Genomic DNA, 22,329 nt, shown 5'->3' on the forward strand with positions numbered 1-22,329 from the left:
AAGATTAATGTAACCGACAACAATCCAGTACAAAAGTGCTATAACTCTATCCCTAAGCCTTTGTACCAGGAGGTTAAAGACTATGTAAAGAATCTCCTAGACAGAGGTTGGATCCGCAAATCTGTGTCCTCTTACTCCTCTCCAGTTGTCTGTGCCCGTAAGAAGGACCAGAGTTTGCGACTATGTGTGGACTTTAGGGGACTGAACAAAAAAACAGTCGCAGATCGTCATCCCTTGCCGCGCATACAGGACTTACTTGACAACCTGGGTGGTAACACATGGTTCTCGATATTAGATCAAGGAAGCGCATATCACCAAGGGTTTGTAAGTGAGGAATCCAGACACCTTACAGCTTTCAGCACACCGTGGGGGCTTTATGAATGGATTCGAATCACATTTGGTTTGACAAATGCACCTGCAGCATTCCAAAGGTGTATGGAGGGAGTGCTGGACGGAATTAGAGATGAGTGCTGTGCTCCATATCTTGATGATGTGTTGTGTTAGTTTCAGTTTAGTTTAGTTAGTTTCAGGTCGGCCATTCTTGTATTTTGCTCGTTTGTGTTGTTGTGTTTGGCACATCTCTGTTGCCTGTGGGGCTCGCACACAAGAATTTCACTCGCATGTGCTGTGCCAGTGTGCCTGCACATGTGATGTGACAATAAAAGTGATTTGATTTGATTTGATTTGTTATTCTACATCCTTTGAGGCACATGTCAACCACCTCAGACAAGTTCTGGGCCGCATGAGAGAACACGGAATCAAACTGAGACCTGCGAAGTGTGAGTTGTTCAAAAGAGAGGTTCGTTATCTTGGACGTTTAGTATCAGGAGATGGAGTTAAGATTGATCCAAAGGACTTGGAGGCCGTCATGGCTCTGAAAGATAAAGTGCCTCACACTGTTGGAGATGTTAAGTCCTTGCTGGGATTCCTGGGGTACTATCGCTCCTTCATTCAAGACTTTTCCTGGTTGGCCAAGCCGCTGTTTGAACTTCTCCAGAAACCTAGCAATCCTGACAAAGGTAAAAACAACAATCAACATGAGACAAATGGAAACAAAAGCAGAGCTAAGGAGGAAGAAAAAGGACAGCTGCCATCAAAAACACCCATCAGATGGGCAGCAGAGCACCAGGCTGTTTTGGCTAAACTTGTGGATGTGCTGACGACTCCACCCACCCTAGCATACCCAAACTTCAACCTTCCATTCATTCTACACACAGACGCATCAGGTGACGGATTAGGTGCAGTGCTGTACCAGAGTCAGGAAAACAAGTTACGTGTCATCGGATATGGCTCAAGAACACTGACATCGGCTGAGAGAAACTATCACCTTCACTCTGGTAAGCTCGAGTTCTTAGCACTCAAGTGGGCCATCTGTGATAAGTTTCGAGACTACTTGTATTATGCCCCGACATTCACAGTCTACACTGATAACAACCCCTTAACATACGTTCTGAGCACTGCCAGACTAAACGCCGTTGGACATAGGTGGGTTGGTGAGCTAGCTGACTTCCACTTTGACATCAAATACAGACCGGGGAAGCTGAATATAGATGCAGACACCCTGTCAAGGTACCCAGTAAAACTCCAAGACAGAATGGCAGATCACACAGAGACTATGTCATCAGAGGTTGTATCCACAGCATGGCAAGGAAGCAAAGCAAGGCAGGGAGATGAGGTGCCCGGGGCAGCAGCTTTACAGGTGAATAGGGGAAATGCAGACACTGTGCCACCTGAGAGTATTTCCAATATTACATCTGCAGATATTCAGGCAGCACAGCAGGATGATACAGCCATAAAGGAGGTGCTTTCGCTAAAGCTCAGAAACTGGACTCCTAATGAAAGAGATAAGAGAAAAATGAGCAAACAAACGAAAAGGCTGCTTTATGAATGGAAGAAGCTAGTGGTGGAGGAAGCAATACTGTATCGACTGAATCGTCAGCATCGACAACTTGTGCTTCCTGAAAAGCTAAAGCCCCTGGTGCTGAAAACACTTCACAATGACATGGGTCATGTTGGCGCCGATAAAGTAACACACCTTGCCCGTGAACGGTTTTACTGGCCCAACATGCAAGATGACATAGAGGACTATGTAAACAAAAGGTGTGTCTGTATTAAACAGAAACGTCCTAATCTTCCCCAAAGAGCTCCGATGGAACATATAACCACCAGCAGTCCTCTCGAGTTGCTTTGTATTGACTACCTACACCTAGAGCAAAGTCAGGGCTATGAGTACATTCTTGTTCTTGTGGACCACTTTACACGCTTTGCCCAGGCGTATCCAACAAGGAATAAATCTGGGAAAACCGCAGCTGACAAAATATTCCATGACTTTATCCCTCGCTTTGGATACCCAGAGAAACTCCACCACGATCAGGGGAGGGAGTTTGAGAATACCTTGTTCAGCAGGTTAGAACGGCTGGCTGGTATTGGTCATTCACGAACAACGCCATATCACCCGCAAAGCAATCCAGTAGAGAGACTTAACCGGACCCTCCTTCAAATGTTGCGTACTCTGGAGGAGGAGAAAAAGATTCAGTGGAAAGACCATCTGGCTCATGTTATACATGCCTATAATTGTACAAGGCATGAGGCCACTGGGTTCTCCCCATTTTTTCTTCTATATGGCCGATCTCCACGTTTGCCTGTGGACTTGTTGTTTCCGCCCAAAAGAAATCCTGAAACATCGGATCGACAGTCATATGCACAGAAATGGGAAAAGAAGATGCGTTTTGCATATGAAATGGCAGCAAAAAACAGTGAGAAATCCTCTGCTAAGGGCAAGAGACAATATGACCGTGCAGTGAGAGGTGTTGTTCTCTGTCCAGGTGACCGAGTGCTCGTGAGAAACCTGTCAGAACGAGGTGGACCCGGCAAGCTGCGGGCTTACTGGGAGCAGGTAGTGCACCGTGTGGTGGAAAGAGTCAACAGTGGACCGGTTTACCGAGTACAGCCTGAAAAGGGTCCGAAAACAGTGTGAGTACTCCACAGGAACCTACTGCTTCCAGTAAATGAACTGCCCCTGGAGGAAACTCCTCTTTCACAACCTGAAGAGAGACCGTACAAGGTAACAAAACAGAAAACGGCAGTTGTTGACACACATGACCAAAACACAGACAGTTCTGATGAAGAATACTCTTACCAAAAGATTCCATGTTACAGGCTGCGATTTAGAGAGAAAGAACAACCACCAACAGTGCACCATCCCCAGGTTGAGCAAAGACTAAGAGCCGCAGCTCATGAATTCCACCCTGCTGTCGTGGAGGAAACTAACATCCCAGAACAGGGCGATAATGTACCACAGAGACACTACAGAGCTTTGGAGGACGCCACCCTGGAAGACGAACATCACACTGAGCCAGACCTGTGTACCAAGCCACCAGTTAACCCAACAGTTGATGGGAATAAACAACCAGAAGAAATAGAGATTTCGAGGAGATCACAGCGGACTGCCAGGCCGAGAGAGATGTTCACCTATAACACCCTGGGACAACCATCATACCAGCAATGGAATGCAGGGGTGAACTCTCTCCTGCCCACATACCCTCTCCAGGGTATTCCCAGTACTCTTCCACTCCCATACTTCACATACCCACATCCATACCTGGACACCTGTTACCTTCAACCACAGTAACTAGAAACATACATCCCTTAACATGACAAAAGTCAGGAGACATATATATAAAAAAAAAAAGGGGAGAGTGTAAAAGGTTAACATCTGTGTTTAAGTTGAAATGTGTGGCTGGTAAATCTGGATTACACTAATAGTTAAAAAGTTAAGAGATAAAAAGACTTATGGGGATGTTAGTTCAGTTTATGTCTTCATACAAGGAAAAAAGGGAACACCCCAGTTATAATTTGGTCTTTGTTATATCGTTCAGTGTTAAATCAGTATTTTTTCTAATTACACTTTACGTCTTCCATGGCATTACTTGAAAAATACCACTAGGTGGCGCATAGCGGCCAGGAGGAGCGTAAACCCCCTCTGGGAGGCAAATCTGCAGAATAAATCCTGCAGTTGAAACGTAAACAAGTTCATGATCTGTGCCTCTTTATTTCAATACACAGGTGGGTTACTAGTCCTCAAAATGACTAATAGGTAACACAGTAGAAGCAATAAGACTGTTGTGAACTCGTGAATGAAAGTATACCGTTATAAGTTAAGTACTGTTTAAGTATTGTGTTTTGAATGAGATCGTGATGTGAACGTGATCGTGCTAGGCTAATGGACTGGTACTTGAAGCTCACTTCAAGTACCGTAGCGATGCTAAGGCACGTTCTCAGTTGTGTGTTCTCTATATGTCTTGTTGAAGTAAGACAGGATGCAAAGGCTGTAATTAATGCTTGCATAGCTGCTCATGTGCTGTATATGAATGGTTATTTGCTATTCACGGGCTGTGAGTTACAGTACATTGTATTTCTTGATGCAGTGATATGTATGTGTAACCGGAACAAAGGCTGAGGCAACCTGGTCACTGCGAGCCAATGTTATCTATATTTATGATGGTTAATGTATACTCGCCAAGGTTATTCCTGTACTTTTGACAATGCGCTGACAGCTGTTATGCCACACGTTACAAAGAATTGCTGGTTCTTATGAGAGGCGATTAATGATTTGTTCCACTGTTGATGAGCAGAATAAATCCTGCAGTTGAAACGTAAACAAGTTCATGATCTGTGCCTCTTTATTTCAATACACAGCTATAGGATCTAGGATCGCACCCCTCCCGGGCACCTGTCACACCAGGGGGGCAACACCAGCACAGGACCATCAGTGTGTTTGCAACTGGCTTTGTGCTGGCCCATGTGTGGGCCACCTCTGGCAAACCAGATCTGGGTACCAAAGGGCCGTAATTCTTTGCGGTATGTGGGTCATGTGTAAGCACATTGTGTGGGCCAGATCCGGGCCATACCAGTTTTGCTATGTGGGATGGTGCTTTAGACCATAAGGTTCAGACGCTACAAAGAAAAAGTAGAAAATCCCAGCAATCATATGATCTCCTTTGAGCAAGCACTATGGCGACAGTGGGGGAAAAAATCCCTTTTTACAGGAAGAAACCTCCAGCAAATCCACACTCAGGGAGGGTCATCCATCTGCCAAAACCTGTTGGGGTAAGGGGAGGAAGACAGGAAAGACTGAAGGCTCAGCCTCCAATTCTACTTTAAAACATGCTAGCTTACCATAAGTAAGCCTGCAGTCTAACAGCGAAGTCCTCTAATTAGGTGATACAATTCTATAAGATAAGATGGCACTTAATTATTTAACACTTTGTATGAGACGAGCAAGATTTTGAATTTGATTTTGGATTTAGAAGGGCACTAATAAAGAGAAGCCAATATAAGAAAAATATGCGCTCTCTTTCTAGTTCCTGTAAGTACCCTTGCTACAGCATTTTGAATTAACTGAAGACTTTTCAGGGAGTTTTTTTAGGACGTCCTGATAATAACAAATTACAGTAGTCCAGCGCAAAAGTAATAAATGCATGAACTAGTATTTCAGTTTCACTCTGAGAGAGGATATTTCTAATTATAGACATATTGTGCAAATGGAAGAAAGCAGTCCTACATATGTGTTTAATATTTCCATTGAATGGCTTATTCTGGTCAAAAATGAATAAGATATTATGGTCGACAGCAGTGAACTGTTGTGCTTGTCCTGAGGTCTAGCAGGACAAGCACAAAGATGAGTCCACTGTCAGAGGCCAGAGCTAATGGTAAAGGAGATATTAAAAATTGTGAGATATTTAGATTTCTGAGTATCACAACAAAGCATCATAAAAAGAGTTACTCAACCCTAGTTTTAGCACCTTAATATTTCAAACAAACAGAGCCACTTATAAGGCTTGTGGTCGTGATGAGCCAGAGTGAGAACTCATCTTATATATACACACAAACACACATTTCACTTTGAAAGCTTTTTAAATGATCTGAAGGAGGAAAATTTAGGTCAAGATGTAATCCAGATCTTTCTGGGTGTGACACATCACACCAATTATAATCTAAAATCTTTCACTCAGTGCTAATGGACTATATTTGTTTAACTCCTTGAATTAAAGCTGAAAGTCTGCACTTCAATCACATTTGATTGTTTGATTTAAAATTCACTGTTGTCGCTCATAGGGGGAATATAAATTGTGTCATTGTCCAAATATGTGTAAATTTTGACTTAGAATAACACAGAGGTTGTAGAGAGAGAAAAAACAAAAAGACAAAAAACGAAATCTGAATCTACATGATTTTCACATATGAACTTTATTTGACAGCTAAAGACAATAGTGACCATAAAGACTGATTAAGAAGTCATGATTAAAAAATTTTTAAACAAAAAACAAAAACATAACAGGCAAACACAACATGGTGCCTATGTCAGAAATTCGATGCAAATGCAAAGGCTTAAAACCACTCTTTGATCTTTGGTGTCCCTTTTATGTAGTGGCTGCAACTATTGTAGTTGTAGTGGGTGCAGCTGTTATAGTAGTTGTAGCAAGTGGTTGTAGAAGGGCAAGCTAGAGCTGCAGGAATTCAATAAAATTGTTGTTCACCTGTAAAGAAAATGTTTTAGAGAAAGTGACGCTCCTGTGTGATTTAAACGTGGAGGATAAAGAAAACACTCACCTCATTTGAACTGGAGCCAGAGCGGGCCAGGCATTCATGTGCCTTGTCCATCTGTAGAAGATTCAAAAGCATGGTATTACTTGTACATACTTATACTCTTATAGTATCTGCATATATTTTCCCTTATAATGTTATTGAATCATGCCTAATGATAATACTTAATGATAATAAAGCGGAAAGCGGGGAGGATCATCAAGGACTCCAGTCACCCCAGCCATAAACTGTTCAGACTACTTCCATCAGGAAGGAGGTTCTGCAGCATCCGGTCCCGTACCAGCAGACTGAGAGACAGCTTCTTCCACCAGGCCATCAGACTGCTGAACACGTCATAGACACCTCAGCTTCACTACTGGAACTTTAACATTATGCACTCCATACTGTACAGTAATGCCACTGTTTTGCACATGTCTCAACTCTGTATATTTTTATATATTTTATTTATTGTTTACTCTATTTAATTTGTAAAATATGTGTACACACACACACACACACACACACACACACACGTAGAAAAATATTTAGTATACACATCCAGAAATGCATATACTATTATATATTGTACATATATTTATTAGTTTCAGATGTAGCCATTCTTGTATTTTGCTTGTTTACATTATTGTATTTTGCACAACTCTGTTGCTTGTGAAGCTCGCACACAAGAATTTCACTCACATGTGCTGTACCAATGTACCTGCACATGTGATGTGACAATAAAAGTGATTTGATTTGATTTGATACTTACAGCCTGAGGCATAGTGAGGCTCAGGAGGCATACAAGCAGAAATACCTTCATCATTGTTTCAATGATTGTAAATGTTGAAAAAGATAATGAGGATAATAAAGACGCAAAATGAAAACACTCTTCGACAATCCTGACACAGAAAATATTGAGAATAAAGATTTAATTGCCTGAATCCGTACAGCTGCAGCAGACTGTCTCACAGTGAACGAGGTTGTTTTAGTGATGCTCTGGATGTTGAGTGCTTCTTATATACAGTTACTGGATCAGCTTTGTTAAGAAATCCTCCTCCTCCCCATTAGAAGGTGTGGCTGATGATTAGAGACAGAAATCCCACTTGGACATGAAACTGTTGCACTAGTTTCATCACAAACATCAGAAATAACAGAGTTTAATTGATTTGTCTAAGGTTTTTCTTTATTAATTTTTACACAATCAGAAAACATTTTATATTACTACTTTAATGCACGTCTCCACCTTCTCGTGTTGTCAGACAGGTAAACTGATGAAAAAGTTGGCTATGATTAAAAATCAAAAGACTTAGTGGCCTAGGCATTTAAAAGGTATACACCCAGTGAAGTTTGCATTTCTGTCTGACTTTTCTCTTAGGAAATGAGTTGCTATTATGGGCTTAAGCTACTGCACTGTACCTTGTACAGTAAAGTCATGTAACAGGACATTATTAGATCTATCTATCTCTCTAACTATCTCAAAAACAGTTTTATTTGTTGTTATCTATCGTCTACCTGGGCCTTACACAGAGATTCGGACTGAATTCTCAGACTTTTTATCTGATTTAGTGCTCAGCTCAGAAAAGATAATTATTATGGGTGATTTGAACATGCACGTAGATGCTAAAAATGACATCCTAAACTCAGCATTTAATCAGTTATTAGACTCAAATGGCCTCTCAAAATGTTAAAGAAACTACACAACACTTTAATCACACTCAAGATCTGTGTTTGCTAATAGCATTTAAATTTACAATAATGGATTACACAGCAGTGGGGAGTAGATTTCATCACAGTAGATATCTTTCTGTCTCTAATCATCAGTCACACCTTAAAATGTGGAGGAGGAGGATTTCTTCTTTCTATGTTTTCTGACTGTGTAAAAATTAACACTCCAACCAGCAGGACATGACCTGCCGCAACACCTTACTCAGGAGGCGACAGCCTTGGGCTACGTCCACACTAGCCCGGATAGATTTGAAAACGGCATTTTGGTCTGAAAACGCTCCGCATCCACACTAGCGTTTTCAGTCGTTTTCACAGAGTTGTGCGTCTACATTGAAACGGCTGAAAATGCTTACGTTCCAGTACTGCGCATGCGTGAAACACAAGAAGATTCGTCCTGCCTTATTTCTGTCTGCCGTTTATTTACTTTCCGGCTCTTTGAAACATTGCGGCAAAATGTCGAGGAAAAGCACCGAGTTTTTTAAATGGACTAACAATGAGGTGGAGTTGTTGCTGCAAGTAACACAAAAGTACAAAGTTGCAAAAGCTAGTGAGAATTAAAGAATTTGAAGAAAAGCTATCTGAAGCATGTACAAACTGATATTAATCGTTAATAGGGCTGTCAAAATTGAGAGCAAACAAAACAACTGCTGTATAATGCCCTCCGCTATCTTTGTTTAATTGGTCACATGACTGCATCACATGACTAACATGCGTCATTGTTTTCGAAAGTCTCCGTTCTCGCTGTCCACACTATGACGAATAAGCACAGTCTTCAAATGTATGCATTTTCGAGAGCGTTTTGAAAACGCTGCATTTTCCTTAAGGGAAAATCCCGTTTCAGTGTGGACGGGAGGCCAAAATGGAGAGAAAACAATGCGTTTTCAAATGAAAACGTATTAGTGTGTGGGGCCAGGCGGCGCTGCTGGACTGGGCCCTGGTCCGGATGGGCCTGGGCCCCCTTTCCCTGGCGGGTTGCGGAGTTTAGGGGCGGCCACTTGGGTCAGCGGGGGAGCTTGCCCCAGGGAGGGGTCACTTGCCCCTCCCTTCCTTCCCTCCCCATCTCCAGCTGCCTCCCTCTTCCCGCTCCACCACAATCACCCACACATGCAGGGCCTATACAATACAATACAATACAACTTTATTTGTATAGCACGTTTAAAAGACCAGCGGTACACCAAAGTGCTTTACAATAAAAACAGGAAAATTAAGACAATAAATAAAAGACTATTAACAAAGTACCACATATGTCATCTGGTTAAGGGCACTAATTATACAGCAATAAAAGGGAATATAAGAACAAAGTTACTAAGAACAGATATAGCTAAAAGATAAAGTACATAAACAAGAAATTACAGAACATAAAAGTACATAAATAAGAAATTGAACCAAATATAAAATAGGGACACTAACTAGATGGAAAAGCTATGTTGAATAAATGAGTTTTTAAACGGGATTTAAAAGATAAAACGGAGTCTGACGCACGGATAGCGATAGGAAGGTTGTTCCACAGATTCAGTGCAACCAGGGCAAAAGCACGGTCACCCCTAGATTTAAGTCTAGATCTAGGCTGAGCCAGGAGTAATTGGGCTGAAGACCTGAGGGCTCGCCCAGCGACATATAGACTAAGAAGATCGACAAGATAACGAGGGGCTAAATTATTTATAATTTTAAAGGTGAGCAACAATATTTTAAATTCAATCCGATATTTTATGGGTAACCAATGCAACTCAATAAGAACTGGGGGGATAGAGGCATGCTTTCTAGTGCCAGTCAGGAGGCGAGCCGCAGCATTCTGGACAAGCTGAAGTCTGTGAAGGAGAGCGGAGTGAAGACCAAAGTAGAGGGAATTACAGTAATCCAATCTAGAAGTCACAAAAGCATGAATGAGCTTTACAAGATCTTTATGAGGAACATAGTGCTTAGCCTTAGCAATAAGGCGCAGTTGGTAAAAGCTAGATTTGATTACTGAAGACACTTGTTTGTTAAATTTGAAAGAGCTGTCCAGCAGGACACCTAGGTCACTAACTGAGTCAGAGAAAGAAGTGGCAAAGGAACCAAAGGTATCAGCTGATAGGCCCCTAGGGATATTGTTGCCAAACACCACAATCTCCGTTTTCTTTTAATTCAGGATAAGGGAATTGTCTGAAAGCCATTCTCTGACTTCTCTCATGCACTCGAGGAAGCAGTGCAACGAAGGAGCAATGTCGTCATCATCTAATTGAAATAAATTTGTACATCATCGGCATAGAGGTGATAAGAAATGTTATATTTTTCAAAGATTAAGCCTAGGGGGAGCATATATAATGAGAATAACATTACCTTAGGGTAAAGGTGTGTCACCAGGGTGCAGGGGAGGCATCCCCCCCTCTGTCCCCTTCTGGCTGCCTGTGCCTCAATTTTATCCCACAACTTAGACATTCACATTACTCACACTCTCATAACACATACTTAAAGGATCTTGGGGGTGGGCACGCTACACGGAATCCAAAAGACCATCAGGGTGTACACCTCACCCCTGGCGTCGTTGCCCACCTCTCAATTTTAAATACACGTAGACATTGAGGGCTAGCAGGAGGGGCTTACCTGCTCTCTGGCAGGTAGCTCCATGCCCTCCTGGGTTTTAAATGCACCTTAGAACACACATGCATCAACACTACATGAGCGGGCGGAGGGAGGTTTGGAGTCTTCACACACCCCTGTTCTCTGCGGCCTGTTGGAGCGGGGGGTCTGGGAGGAGGAGTTGGCCGTCCAATTGGGGTCTGGAATGTGGGGTCCACTCTGGCACAGCCGTTTCTGCTGAGTGACCCCTCATCTGGGGCTCTCCTCAGCTCTTTCTGGGACAGTGACGTGGCTGCCCCTCTGTTGGTCTTCCTTGGGCTCTTGTGTTCTGGGGGCCTCTGGATGTCTGGAGTTTTGATCTCCTCCATACCTGCTTCATGCCCTGGAGGACGGGGCTGTGGCCCCCCCACACCCTCTAGCAGATCATTACATGAAGGAACCTTTTAAAAAAACAAGCGCGTCCATGCTCACAGGTGTACACACGGGTGCTCACACACACAAACGACACCCTTTTTGGCTCCTACCTCAAAGCACACTGTGCGCTGTCGATTTTACGTGCTGCACAATAATGTTTAATATTTAGTATTTACTGTTATATTCCCATATATCATTGTGATGTTGTTTATTATATTGCTCTTTTTTTTTCTTCCGCTTGTTTTCTTTTTTCTTTCTCAACAGGTGATCCAGGTGATTGATATATGTATTTTTTTGTCTGCTTATTTTGTTGGTTTTTGTTTGTTGCCCTTTTTCCCCGTCCCTCTTCCCCGCTGTTTTTCTTTCCCTCTTTCCTTCTCCCCTTTCTTTTCCCCAGTCAAATCTGTCCCGTATTTAGCAAGTGAAAATAAAATAAACAATAAAAGGTGAATCAAATAGACCAGTAGTTCCCAAACATTTTTTGCTGGGCCCCCCTTTGTTTTACAAGAAAAATGTTCGGGCCCCCCCGCGTGCACGAGCACACGCAGTTACTGTCCCTCCATTTACAAAGGCAGAGGCGTCATGATGTGATTATTTTACGTGTAGTTGTTTTTTTTTCTTGTGTAATAATATTCAACATTGCTATCAATACATTTTTCAAAAAATGCCTCTCTGTGCAAAATAGGTTTAAAAACATAAACAGCTGTGGGATACTGTTTGTCCGTGATTTGAACCGAGGGAACAAATCGTGGCAGGATCAGCCTGATATTATTTGTATCCCACTGTAACTTTATTGTATAAAGTATAGTATAGTATGTATATATCTCCAAAATGTCAGGAGTAGTTAGTCATTACAAGAAGTGTTTGTGAACTAAAAATCACGAATGTGGGATCCTGTTTGTCCGTGATTTAAACAGCCAAGTGCGTGCTCCCAACGAAGGGAAAAGCAATTCTGCAGGGAGACCTACTTCGGCACTTGTGCAGGTGAAGCCAAAGGGAAGATATGCTTCACCATATTTTCTAGTCTTTGGTTTAGAATGAAGTTGGTCTGGAAACATATTCAGCTATGCTTCATCTCCTGTTTGCGTTTCTGTAGGCGCCCGTGCTAGCAGTGTCCAAGTGTTTTGTTTCCCCCCCCCCCCCCCTTTTCATCCAGCGCCCCCCCTGCCATGGCTCTGCGCCCCCCCTAGGGGGCGGGCCCCACACTTTGGGAAGGTCTGAAATAGACCATTACGGCAAGGCTGGGATGGTCCATTTGGTAAAGTAAATCCGTTGGGCGTCTTTCTTTGCCTTTAGACAATAATTCTGATGGCAAAAGAGCCAAACGGGACAAGCAAAAAAAAAAAAAACCAACAAAAAAAACCGCATTAGTGTGGATGTAGCCTTAGCCATCTCCTTTCGATGTGGATGGTAGCTACTTTTGGAGTGAGTAAATTTCCACCACTCCACATGTAGGTGATTTAAAATGTTATCTGAATCTGAAATCTTAATCTTAAACTCTTTCCAGTATATAAACGGTCTTAAATAACGAGGCATACTGACAGGCTATCACTTTTATGTCCTAACTTGCCCCTTGACCCGCCGTTGCTAAACTGTTTGACTATGAATGTTCCTACTGAAAAAAACCCACCAGGAATATAACTTTCAAGTTAATGCTACCAACCTCGGCAGCAGCTTCTAAATATTAGGGAAGTCTACTCAATTTTAGAAAACTTAAGAAAGTTTATTATGTAATATCGTTGATGTACCATAATTTAAACTCTATTTTAGATCAACAGTGTTCATTAGTAAACACCTAAATAGCTGCTCACATCACATGTGATGTAAACTCTTTATTGAAAGGGGAATATAATGGTTAGCTGAGGGACTTACATTTCTTACAAACAGAAAAACACACATTTTCTATTCATAAATTTTATTTGGTAGACACTGCTACGTTTTCTCATTAAAATATCACAAATTGACAGTTGCACTGCATGCTAACTTTCATTCAATAGTTAAATGCCAGTTTTTAACCAGTTACAGCCGGACGAGGGGTGGTTGCAGCTGTTGTAGTGGTTGGAGCTCTAGTAGTGGTTGTTGCTAGGCTGGCAAGTAGTAATTGTATGAGTAGCTGCAGCTGTTGATTGTTTAACTGTGGCAGTTGATTGGCTTCCTGAAAAACCACAAATAAAAATATTTATTATCAAATGCAGAGAAACGTTACATCTGTAAAACTAAAAACTTAGATATTTAGGAGGCAATAATCCACAATGTAATTCAAATCACAGTACTCTGACTTGTGCATCAAAAATCATTTGCCATTTTGTAATGGAAAAAAAAATAAGAAAAGCACTCACCCCTGACCCAGAGTAAGATTCAGAGCTTGAGCGCACAAGTCTTTTGCGCGCCATACCCATCTGTAGACAATGATCAAGTTCAATACTGCCTTCATTTTATTGTATTACAGTATTATTAATGGTATCTGAATGCATAAGTGCAAATAAATACGTAAAAATATGTGATAATGTCAGACTTACAGGTTGAGTCAAAGTGAGGCTCAGGAGGCATCCAAGCACAAATGCTACCTTCAGCATGGTTTCAGTGATCGTACCTGTTGAAATAAAAATGGTAATAAAGATTTAATCAAATCAAATAAGTTAATTAAACAATCACAATACCACAGTTAATCCTATCCTGGCAAAGAAAAATTTGACAACAAAGACTCATGTAATTACGTCTAGTCCACTGCTGCAGCAGTCAGTCTCAGAGTGAAGGAAGTTGTTGTAGTGATATTCGGAAAGTTGAGCTCTTCTTATATACAGCTACCAGAGCACCTTTGTTAAGAAATGTCCCAAGGTGTAACTAATGATTAGAGCCAGAAACCACATAATAATCTTGTCAGCACCCAGACAGGGTAAACAAAAAGAAAAAAAAAAAAAAACACTATGCCATATGAATTATAACTGGATCAGATTAGGAACCAAACTGTCAGTCAGTAATTAAACAACACACCCTGAAATTGTTCAAGTTTGTGCTCAAATATTGCACTGAAAATGAAGAAAAGCACAGAGTAATCTACTGCCAAACTGTATTCAGAGGTTGTTTGAAATTAGAGCAGTACAGTATGGACTCAAGCATGTTTAAAAAGGTATGCTGTGAATTAAAATCTTCTCTTCTTGTTCAGTATGTAAATGAAAAAAAACCCAATTGCGATAGTAAACAATCAGAATACTTTATTAATCCCTAAGGAAATTATGAAATTAAACTGAATATGATAGTTATTGCTTAAGAGACAATACTTTTTGTCCTTATTTGTTGAGAACATAATGTGAAAATGTGAAAAGGTGTAATATATTAAAGGTCATTCATTATGACTGGTACTTTTTACTAAGTTATTCTTGTTGTTTTGTTTGTTTTAAATATCATCATTAAAATTATCATGTGAATATGTTGCACTTATTTTATATTCACCTGCATCAGAATAATGCATTTTCTTAGACTGAAATATGAACATAATGAAAAGATTACAGGATTTCAGGGAATTAATTGCCGTTATGAATCAAGCTAGTCAATCAAGTTTAAACAGTTAAACCTACTTAGGTATTAGCAAACACCTTGTCAAACTGTAGTCGTAACTAAAACCACAGAGAAGACAATGGTAAGGCATTAAGTCCAAAATAGCAATTATTGTTTTACTGCAAGAGGGGCTGTTAGAATCATTAGGAAATATGTGTTTCTTAATATGTCTGATACAAGTATCAACACATGATATCACCAGATTGGCTTAAAAAATATTTTTGTATTTTACTTTGCTTGTTCTCATGTCTTTATTAAGCTTTTGCTTGTGCTCAATATTAAAGAATATATTAGATAATTAATGTTGCATTGGATATGCTGAAGATTGCAACAGTATGTTAAATTGTATTCATTATATTAGTTGATTTCACTTACCGTATTTTTCTGACCATAAGGCACACCGGCTTATAAGGCGTGCTGTCAATGAATGGGTCTGTTTTATACATAAGGCGTACTGGATTATAAGGCGCATTAAGCGAAACAAAACAGTCAGATAAGTCAAACTTTACTCAACTCATTCTTCTTGCTTTCTCCATTTCTGTACCATTGATTCATTAATGTTGAATTCTCTCACAGCTGCTCTATTCCCATGTTGTTGTAGTATATTAATGACTAACCTTGTATTGTGGATGGATTATCTCAGTTGTTCTCCTGACTGAAGTTTGGTCCATTTACAGCAGCGGTCCACAACCTTTTTTGCACCACGGACTGGTTTATGTCCAACAAGACTTTCATGAACTGGCCTTTAAGGTGTTGCAGCTAAATACAACAAAATAAAACCAGTACCAGCTAGTCCAACTTAGTAACCGCACAAACATCACTGCTGTTTAGTTTTCTCTCTTCATTTATGTTGGAAGTGATAGCAGAGCAGTACGTTTGAATTTTTTCAGAAATCTCTCAGTCAGAACATGCTATAGCATGTTTGGGTGGAAACTAGCAAGCTAACTTTCTGCTAACTTCTAGCTCCGTTAATTTAATAAATTCTGTTTTCATGGACACCTGGATGTTAAACTTAATTGTTACACCTGGTTAAGCAACAATGCTGATCATGATATTAAAGATTAAATAATTTAGACAGTTTTTAACTCTCAGTGGAGCTGCAGTGTTCGTTTGACTTTGGGACCTGAAGCAGACAGAGTTTTGGACCCAGATTACTCTGCGAGGCTCCTGACTACGGTAGCCGTAATGCTCCAACAATCCACCAAGTTGTGCGACTTTGTAGCTTACCAAAGTTTTTTGGACAGATTTTTGAGCGCCGTGTACCACATAAAATTGGTTCAAGGTCAGTAAGCACAACCAGAATTCATACATAAGGCACATCGATGTCGATTTTTGAGTCTGTGAAGGTTCTCAGTCATCCAGGACATCGTAGTCCAAGGAGCTTGGAAAGAAAAGTGTCTGGACTTCTTTAAGTTGCTTGAAGACGTTTTACCTCTAATCCAAGAAGCTTCTTTAGTTCTAGGGTCAAATGGTGGAGAGTCCCAGATTTAAGCCCTGTGGTAGTGTCCCCCTGTTAGGTCTGCACTCGCAGGCCTCGCTGACTCAGAGACTTATCCCCATGAATGAAGCAAGACACTCAGAGCTTAGTCCATTTTAACTTCCAAGAGAAGCCGGTCCGGTCAGGATCCAGAACTTCAAACTCCGCACCTGAGCTCAGCCCAGCGTCCCCTAGCAGCCTTTTATTCAGTGACAACAGCTACAGAAACACCCCATTGTAAAACCCATATGGTGTGTTGTAAAAGTTGCGAGCATGTGAGTGAATGTGTATGTGTGTGCGTGTGTATGTGTGTGTGTCTCTGTATACGTGACTTCCTGGTTAGAAATGTTTAACAACATCTCTAGTCATAAAAAAGGGTCATCTCTATCCTATAGAGCACCTTTGAGATGTGGTGGAATGGAAGATTCACATCACTGATGTGCAACCAAATGTGCGGTAATTTTGTGATGCTATCATGGCAGTGTGGACCAAATACTCTCAGGAATATTTCCAGCACTGTGTGGAATCTGCACCGTAAAGATTTAAAGCAGTTGTGAAGACAAAGGTAGGTCCAATTCATTACTAGGAAGCAATACCTAATAATGTATATTGTCCTTCACTTTAATTTTTTCTAAAACATATTAATGTTATATTGGGCTGTTACATTTTAATTGTTGGTGCAGTGCTGTCAAAGAAATTATTTTTAAAAAACTCATTTAACTTTTGGTTGTTTTTGTGGCGTCATCTTTAATGAGAGTCTTCTTAGTAAAAATACTCATACTCCTCTATGGGGAAACTTTGCCCCCTCCCCTTTCATCCGTCCTCCTGGCTTCAGAAAATAAATAAATCAGCATTACCAGGATAAACTGATCCTGGTTCATCCAGTTTATTGTGCATATTTTCTAGGACATACAGAGAACAGGCACCAGGAACCCTAAATCCAATGTAAGGTCTTCACAGCTACCTGATAGCTTGATAGTCTTATTAAGAGAAGTAGAAAATACTTCTAGTGTCTGATTCATCAACAGTATGGTGCAAAAAGACCTCACATAGCCCACAGAAAGGCTACATCTGTCAATCTGTGGAACCAGCAATGAATACAGGAAGTCTGGATCGGCTCTTTGTTGAAAAAGTCCAGTCTTTGATAATATGAGTATTACCCAGTAGTGCAGAGCTTGGATGAGGACGATGGGTGAGGGGACTCACCCAGTTCTAACTGCCTCTATCCTCAGGATGTCTACCCTGCCTTTTGTACTTAATACAACTTATTAGTAATTCCATCACATATGAATGTTCAGTTACATATGAATTCATTTCCCTTGATGTTTCATTCATTTTATAGCATTTTACTTCAATTGTCTCAATCTCACATGAACATCCATTTATAACATGATACCTTTTAACTAATTTAAAAGAGTACTTTTCCTCACTTTTTCTCTTCAAACCTCTGTGTTTATTAATCACAATAGCATTAGCTGTAGCTGTATGACTTAGTGAGGCTTTAGTCTAGTTAATGTTATCACCATGCTTCCTTGTTTAGTTGTAATTTCCAGTTTCCTGTGTAAGTCTGTCTTGTCCTCAATGCATGACTTTTAGTTATGCCCATGCCTCATCCTCCTTATGTTCCGTTCCTTTCCATCTCCCCAGTCTGTCATGTGTTTCATGTCTGTGTTTTTTTTCATGTCCTATTGTCAAGCTCATGTTGTCACAGTCTTCATCTCATTATGTTTCTTGTTTTATTTTAAGCAGTCTCATGTTTCCATGTTCAGTGTATTTAGTTTTGCTTCCCCTGTGGCGTCATGTTCATTTGTGTCAGCTGTGTTCCCCAGGTGTTCCCCTTTCCTCATTACCTTTCTGTGTATTTAGGTCCTCTGTTTCCCTTTGTTCAGTGTTGGGTCATTTGTTTATCTCGTCTCATGGCTATAGATTTTATGTCACTTCAGGTCTCAGGTTTTTCATGCTCCTGTTATGGTTTCCTCACGTCTTTGTTTTTGCATGCTCCTGTTCAGATTTATGTTCATGTTCATGTCTAGTTCTAACTGTTCCCATTTTAGGTTATCATTTATTCTTTGCCTCTGTTTGTCTTTGCCTTTGTTTTTGTTTTTTTCCTCTACCTCTAGCTTATTTTATTCAATTATACATGTCAAAATCAGACATTCTCTGAATGTTTCCTTAGTCATTTTGACCGAACACTAATAGCCTCAGACAAGATCTGGGCTGTGTGCCATGTTTGCATTCCCCACTGGTTCAAACAATCCCAGCCCAGAAACACACACACAGAAAAAAAACAGTAAAAGGCCAGAAAGTCAGGTGTTAGAAACATTTCACTACTCAAACTGCATTTCTCATTAATCACATTAATCAGACTTACATTTTTATATATTTGATCAAGAATATAGACTATTTACATTTTGCAAAAGCACATAGATAAACTCTGTGATCGCACTCTTTAGTCATTTTGTACCTAAAAGGCTAGTTGATAAGTCCTTTCTCAGATGTAATGAAAGGTAAACCACTGCACTTCACTGTCTTGCGATCCCACCTTTCTCGACACCCCATAATGGTCCTAGTTGGATAAGCCATGGTGAAAATGGATAGATGGCATCTCACTGAATTAGTTCTCTTGTTCTCATGCTGCCATTCACCAAGGCTTTCTGTCACAATGTGCATCTTATCAAACAATTTTGCTATCTTAGACCTTAGACCTTAGAACAGAACCTGACTCAGAATTTACTGACTAATATTAACTATGTTGCTTGTTTTGCATTTTCCTTACAAAAAAGTTTGATTGTTAACTTTTTTTAAATCTTTGTTATTTGTGATATATTCAGAACATTATTCCTGCAATTCAAGCTTTTATTTCTGTGTACAACAATGAACTTTCTGACACAAATTTATCTGACAAACGTCTTTATTTAACATGGTATGAAAGCACTGGGGAAAAAAAACAGTAGAATTTCTGCAAGTTTCAGTCAGGCTGTGGCCAAATACAGAGTATCTCATTTGTTGCCTAATGATCTTACGGCTGTGACATCTAAGGCTCAAACAGGAATGGGAAGTTAACCTGGCCCTAGAGAAATTAGAAAAAGGTATATTACTGAAAATCAAATTTCCCAAATGACATCAATGAAGGACTCTATGAATATGCAACATGCATTAATTCCTGTGCATGTGAAGCCTTTAAAGGGTCTGTACTTGTATAAAAATCATACCTCATCAACCCCAGGGCCAGATGCATCACCACGAGGATCAGGAGGAACTGTGGCAGACTCTTTCTTTGACCCCAGTGGCCATGTCTGTCACAGAGCAAAGTACAAACATGAAGCAGTTAAACAAAATGTCTTCTTTTTTTTTTTATTCTAATGTTTAATTTAGGTGAAATAAATAGCAGAGAACACTCACATGTTCTGTCTGTGGCTTTGGCTTGGAAGCCTGCTGAAATTAGATGATAAGCATAAACATTAGATTACAAGCTTCAAAAGTCATAGCAGAACATGCCATAAACAGTAATTAAGTAGCAGCATTATTTTTTTTTAAATACCCATTAAACTGTCAATGAATTATATGCATCATTTGCATAAAAGTAGCAGGAAATGAGCTCTGCCATGAAACAAAATAAACTTACATAAGTTGCACTGATAAATAATTACATGTGTGAGTTGTCACCCAGCACTGAAGTGCTGATGTGCCACTGCGCTGGCATGAATTCAGCAGTTATCTGCTAAGACAGACTGACAGTGTGGTCAGTATGCCAGACAGCAGTCATTGCATAACAGCTAATGTACCCACACAGTCATGATTCATCTGCAGCTATGTTATTATCATCAAGCCTTGCCTTAGACTCATCATTGTCTGTAGGTCTTAAACTTCAAAGTAGTACAGATGCTTGGAGCAGCATTTTCCATCATTTTGGTTTGTTTTACTAGTGGCTGTTTTTGCTGAATACATCTGTGCAAAGTCAGTAGAGTGAGAAGATGTGTTTGGTCTTATATCAGGTAAAAATGTTGGTCCAGTTTTCCCTAAGATGCTTATAGTAAGAGTAGAAACATTAGAATGATTTAAGTACAAGCAGACACTGCAATAGTTGTACACCCTTAATATCTGCATGTCCTTTTCCAGAGAAAACAATTTTATTATATTTATTTTAGATAGATAGATAGATAGATAGATAGATAGATAGATAGATAGATAGATAGATATTGTATTATTTAATACTCTTGGTACTTTAACCTTTTTGCTACTGTCCTTACTGTCTTGGAGCAACTGTGACCACATAACTTCTCCTGGTTTTAATAAAATATTATTCCTCAAAGTTTCTGTACTCCAGCTTGTATTTATCATGTCTGACCTGCAGAGGGAGCTGTGGTCTCTGTGTCGTTCTTTCCAGGTTCTGCTGACCGTTGTTGGGCTGCAGCCCTGCATTATTCCTCTGCTGGGGATAGCCATAAGCTGGTACAAAGTAAGGGAAACCCTGTGGACGACAGAAACAATTTAAATCTCCACTGAGCATGTAAATAAATGTATTAACTCTTGCAAAGAGGGCAGGATGTTTGATTTCATACCTGAGGCCTATGAAATTGAGGAAATCTGTAAGATGGATACTGAAACTGTGGAAACATCTGAAAATAAAAGTTTAAAAGGAATGGTTAATTTCTAATTTTTAGATGGAAAATAAATTTCAGCACATCCAATCACATCACAAATCAATGATAAAAACAGAAATGTGTTTTTAGCCTGCCATATTCTACCTGCATAGGGTTTTGTGCCTGCTGAGGAATGTTAGGATTGTTGGGGTCCGGTTGAGGTCCAAGCTGCTCTTGTTGACCGTTGGGGAAAAACATGGGTGTAAACTGGTTTCCCTGGTTGGGGACCAGTAGTTGGGGTCCCTGTGGACCAAAAGGGCCTGCCACTTGAGGGTTTAAGTTCACCACCTGTGGGGTAAGCAGCACCTCAGGCTGCTGCTGCTGCAGCACAAACTGGGGCAATATTGAAGAGCCCTGCAGAAAGAGTGTCTGCTCATGTCAACATCAATGTTTTTGTTTGTTTTTTTTAATGCAGATATTTTAACATTTTACTGGAGAAGGCACAGAGTTAGTCAAGGCAACAAAGAGCTGCATGGTAATTGGCATCTCATAAGCACGATGCATACCTGCGCTTGTCCCATAGCTGCAAGAGCTAATGCATTCAGTCTCAGGATCTGAATATACAAGAAGAGCAGAATTATTATGACTAATGTTGTTTCTTTAGCTGCCCAACACATAGAAAGGCTTTAGAAGCTCATTACCTCATTGCTATTGCTCGCAATAATTCCAATCTGGACCTATTGTCAAAGAAACAGCTGTCAAAACATAAAATGTGATGTTTAACACAGCACTTTATGTAGATACACTATAAAGCTATAACTTACTGGCAGAGCAAAGCTTGTCCTAAACAGACAAATCAGCAGTAGAGCAGTGTGCAGCTTCATGATGTCCTGCAGTGTGTACAGACAAAAGTTTGCTGAGCATCATACAATCACATACATTTCACAAAGAATATATCCACAGAAGCAACGAGCACCAAAAGCTCATGTTACCTTTCCTCTGGTTCTGTGTCCTCTTTCTGCGTCTGCCTCCCGACCTTCTCTGCATCACGTTTAAATTCCTCCCATCTGAGCTGATATAGTCCACCACCGACCCATCCAAACAATATGCGGTCAGTGTGACAGACATTTCTCATGGCAACAGACTCAGACACTTACAACACAGAGCAGGTAAGTGTGTAATTAGGTGTAAGTCATGTCTCTAAATACCATGACACATTCTGTTTCAAGTTGTTAAAAAGAGTCCAAATAATCTCAGTTTAAAACTTTATGCAAATACAGAAATTACAAAATCACCAGAGCTGCATGTTGAGGTCATCACTGTAGCGTCCAGGTGTACTGTGTACATTCTTCACTTTGGTTCTGTGATCTCTTAAAGTAAGAAAAGCTTGTGTAAAGTGTAACACTGCATTGCATAATTATTATAATT

General features: G+C 40.3%; 1 protein-coding gene and 2 long non-coding RNA genes across 3 annotated transcripts; all 3 read right to left on the reverse strand.

The window, feature by feature from the left end:
* Window positions 1-6,253: 6,253 nt before the first annotated feature.
* LOC120728913 lies at window positions 6,254-7,952 on the reverse strand. The gene is made up of 3 exons (XR_005694810.1): window positions 7,355-7,952; window positions 6,613-6,663; window positions 6,254-6,539 (listed from the first exon to the last, which is right to left on the reverse strand). It is a non-coding gene; the product is annotated as an uncharacterized LOC120728913 (long non-coding RNA).
* A 5,275-nt stretch (window positions 7,953-13,227) lies between these two features.
* On the reverse strand, window positions 13,228-14,066 carry LOC120728912. Its single transcript, XR_005694809.1, has 4 exons — window positions 14,001-14,066; window positions 13,803-13,876; window positions 13,623-13,682; window positions 13,228-13,438 (listed from the first exon to the last, which is right to left on the reverse strand). It is a non-coding gene; the product is annotated as an uncharacterized LOC120728912 (long non-coding RNA).
* A 5,145-nt stretch (window positions 14,067-19,211) lies between these two features.
* odam (odontogenic, ameloblast associated) lies at window positions 19,212-21,937 on the reverse strand. The gene is made up of 10 exons (XM_040024166.1): window positions 21,894-21,937; window positions 21,726-21,791; window positions 21,603-21,638; window positions 21,468-21,515; window positions 21,067-21,315; window positions 20,881-20,937; window positions 20,667-20,789; window positions 19,721-19,753; window positions 19,531-19,614; window positions 19,212-19,388 (listed from the first exon to the last, which is right to left on the reverse strand). The coding sequence occupies exons 2-10, from the start codon at window positions 21,783-21,785 to the stop codon at window positions 19,353-19,355; spliced, it is 726 nt and encodes a 241-aa protein (XP_039880100.1). The 5' UTR covers window positions 21,786-21,791; window positions 21,894-21,937; the 3' UTR covers window positions 19,212-19,352.
* Between the last annotated feature and the right edge of the window lie 392 nt (window positions 21,938-22,329).

Source organism: Simochromis diagramma, unplaced genomic scaffold, assembly GCF_900408965.1.
Source record: "Simochromis diagramma unplaced genomic scaffold, fSimDia1.1 OVJJ01000302.1, whole genome shotgun sequence".
In the NCBI taxonomy this organism is placed as follows: domain Eukaryota; kingdom Metazoa; phylum Chordata; class Actinopteri; order Cichliformes; family Cichlidae; genus Simochromis; species Simochromis diagramma.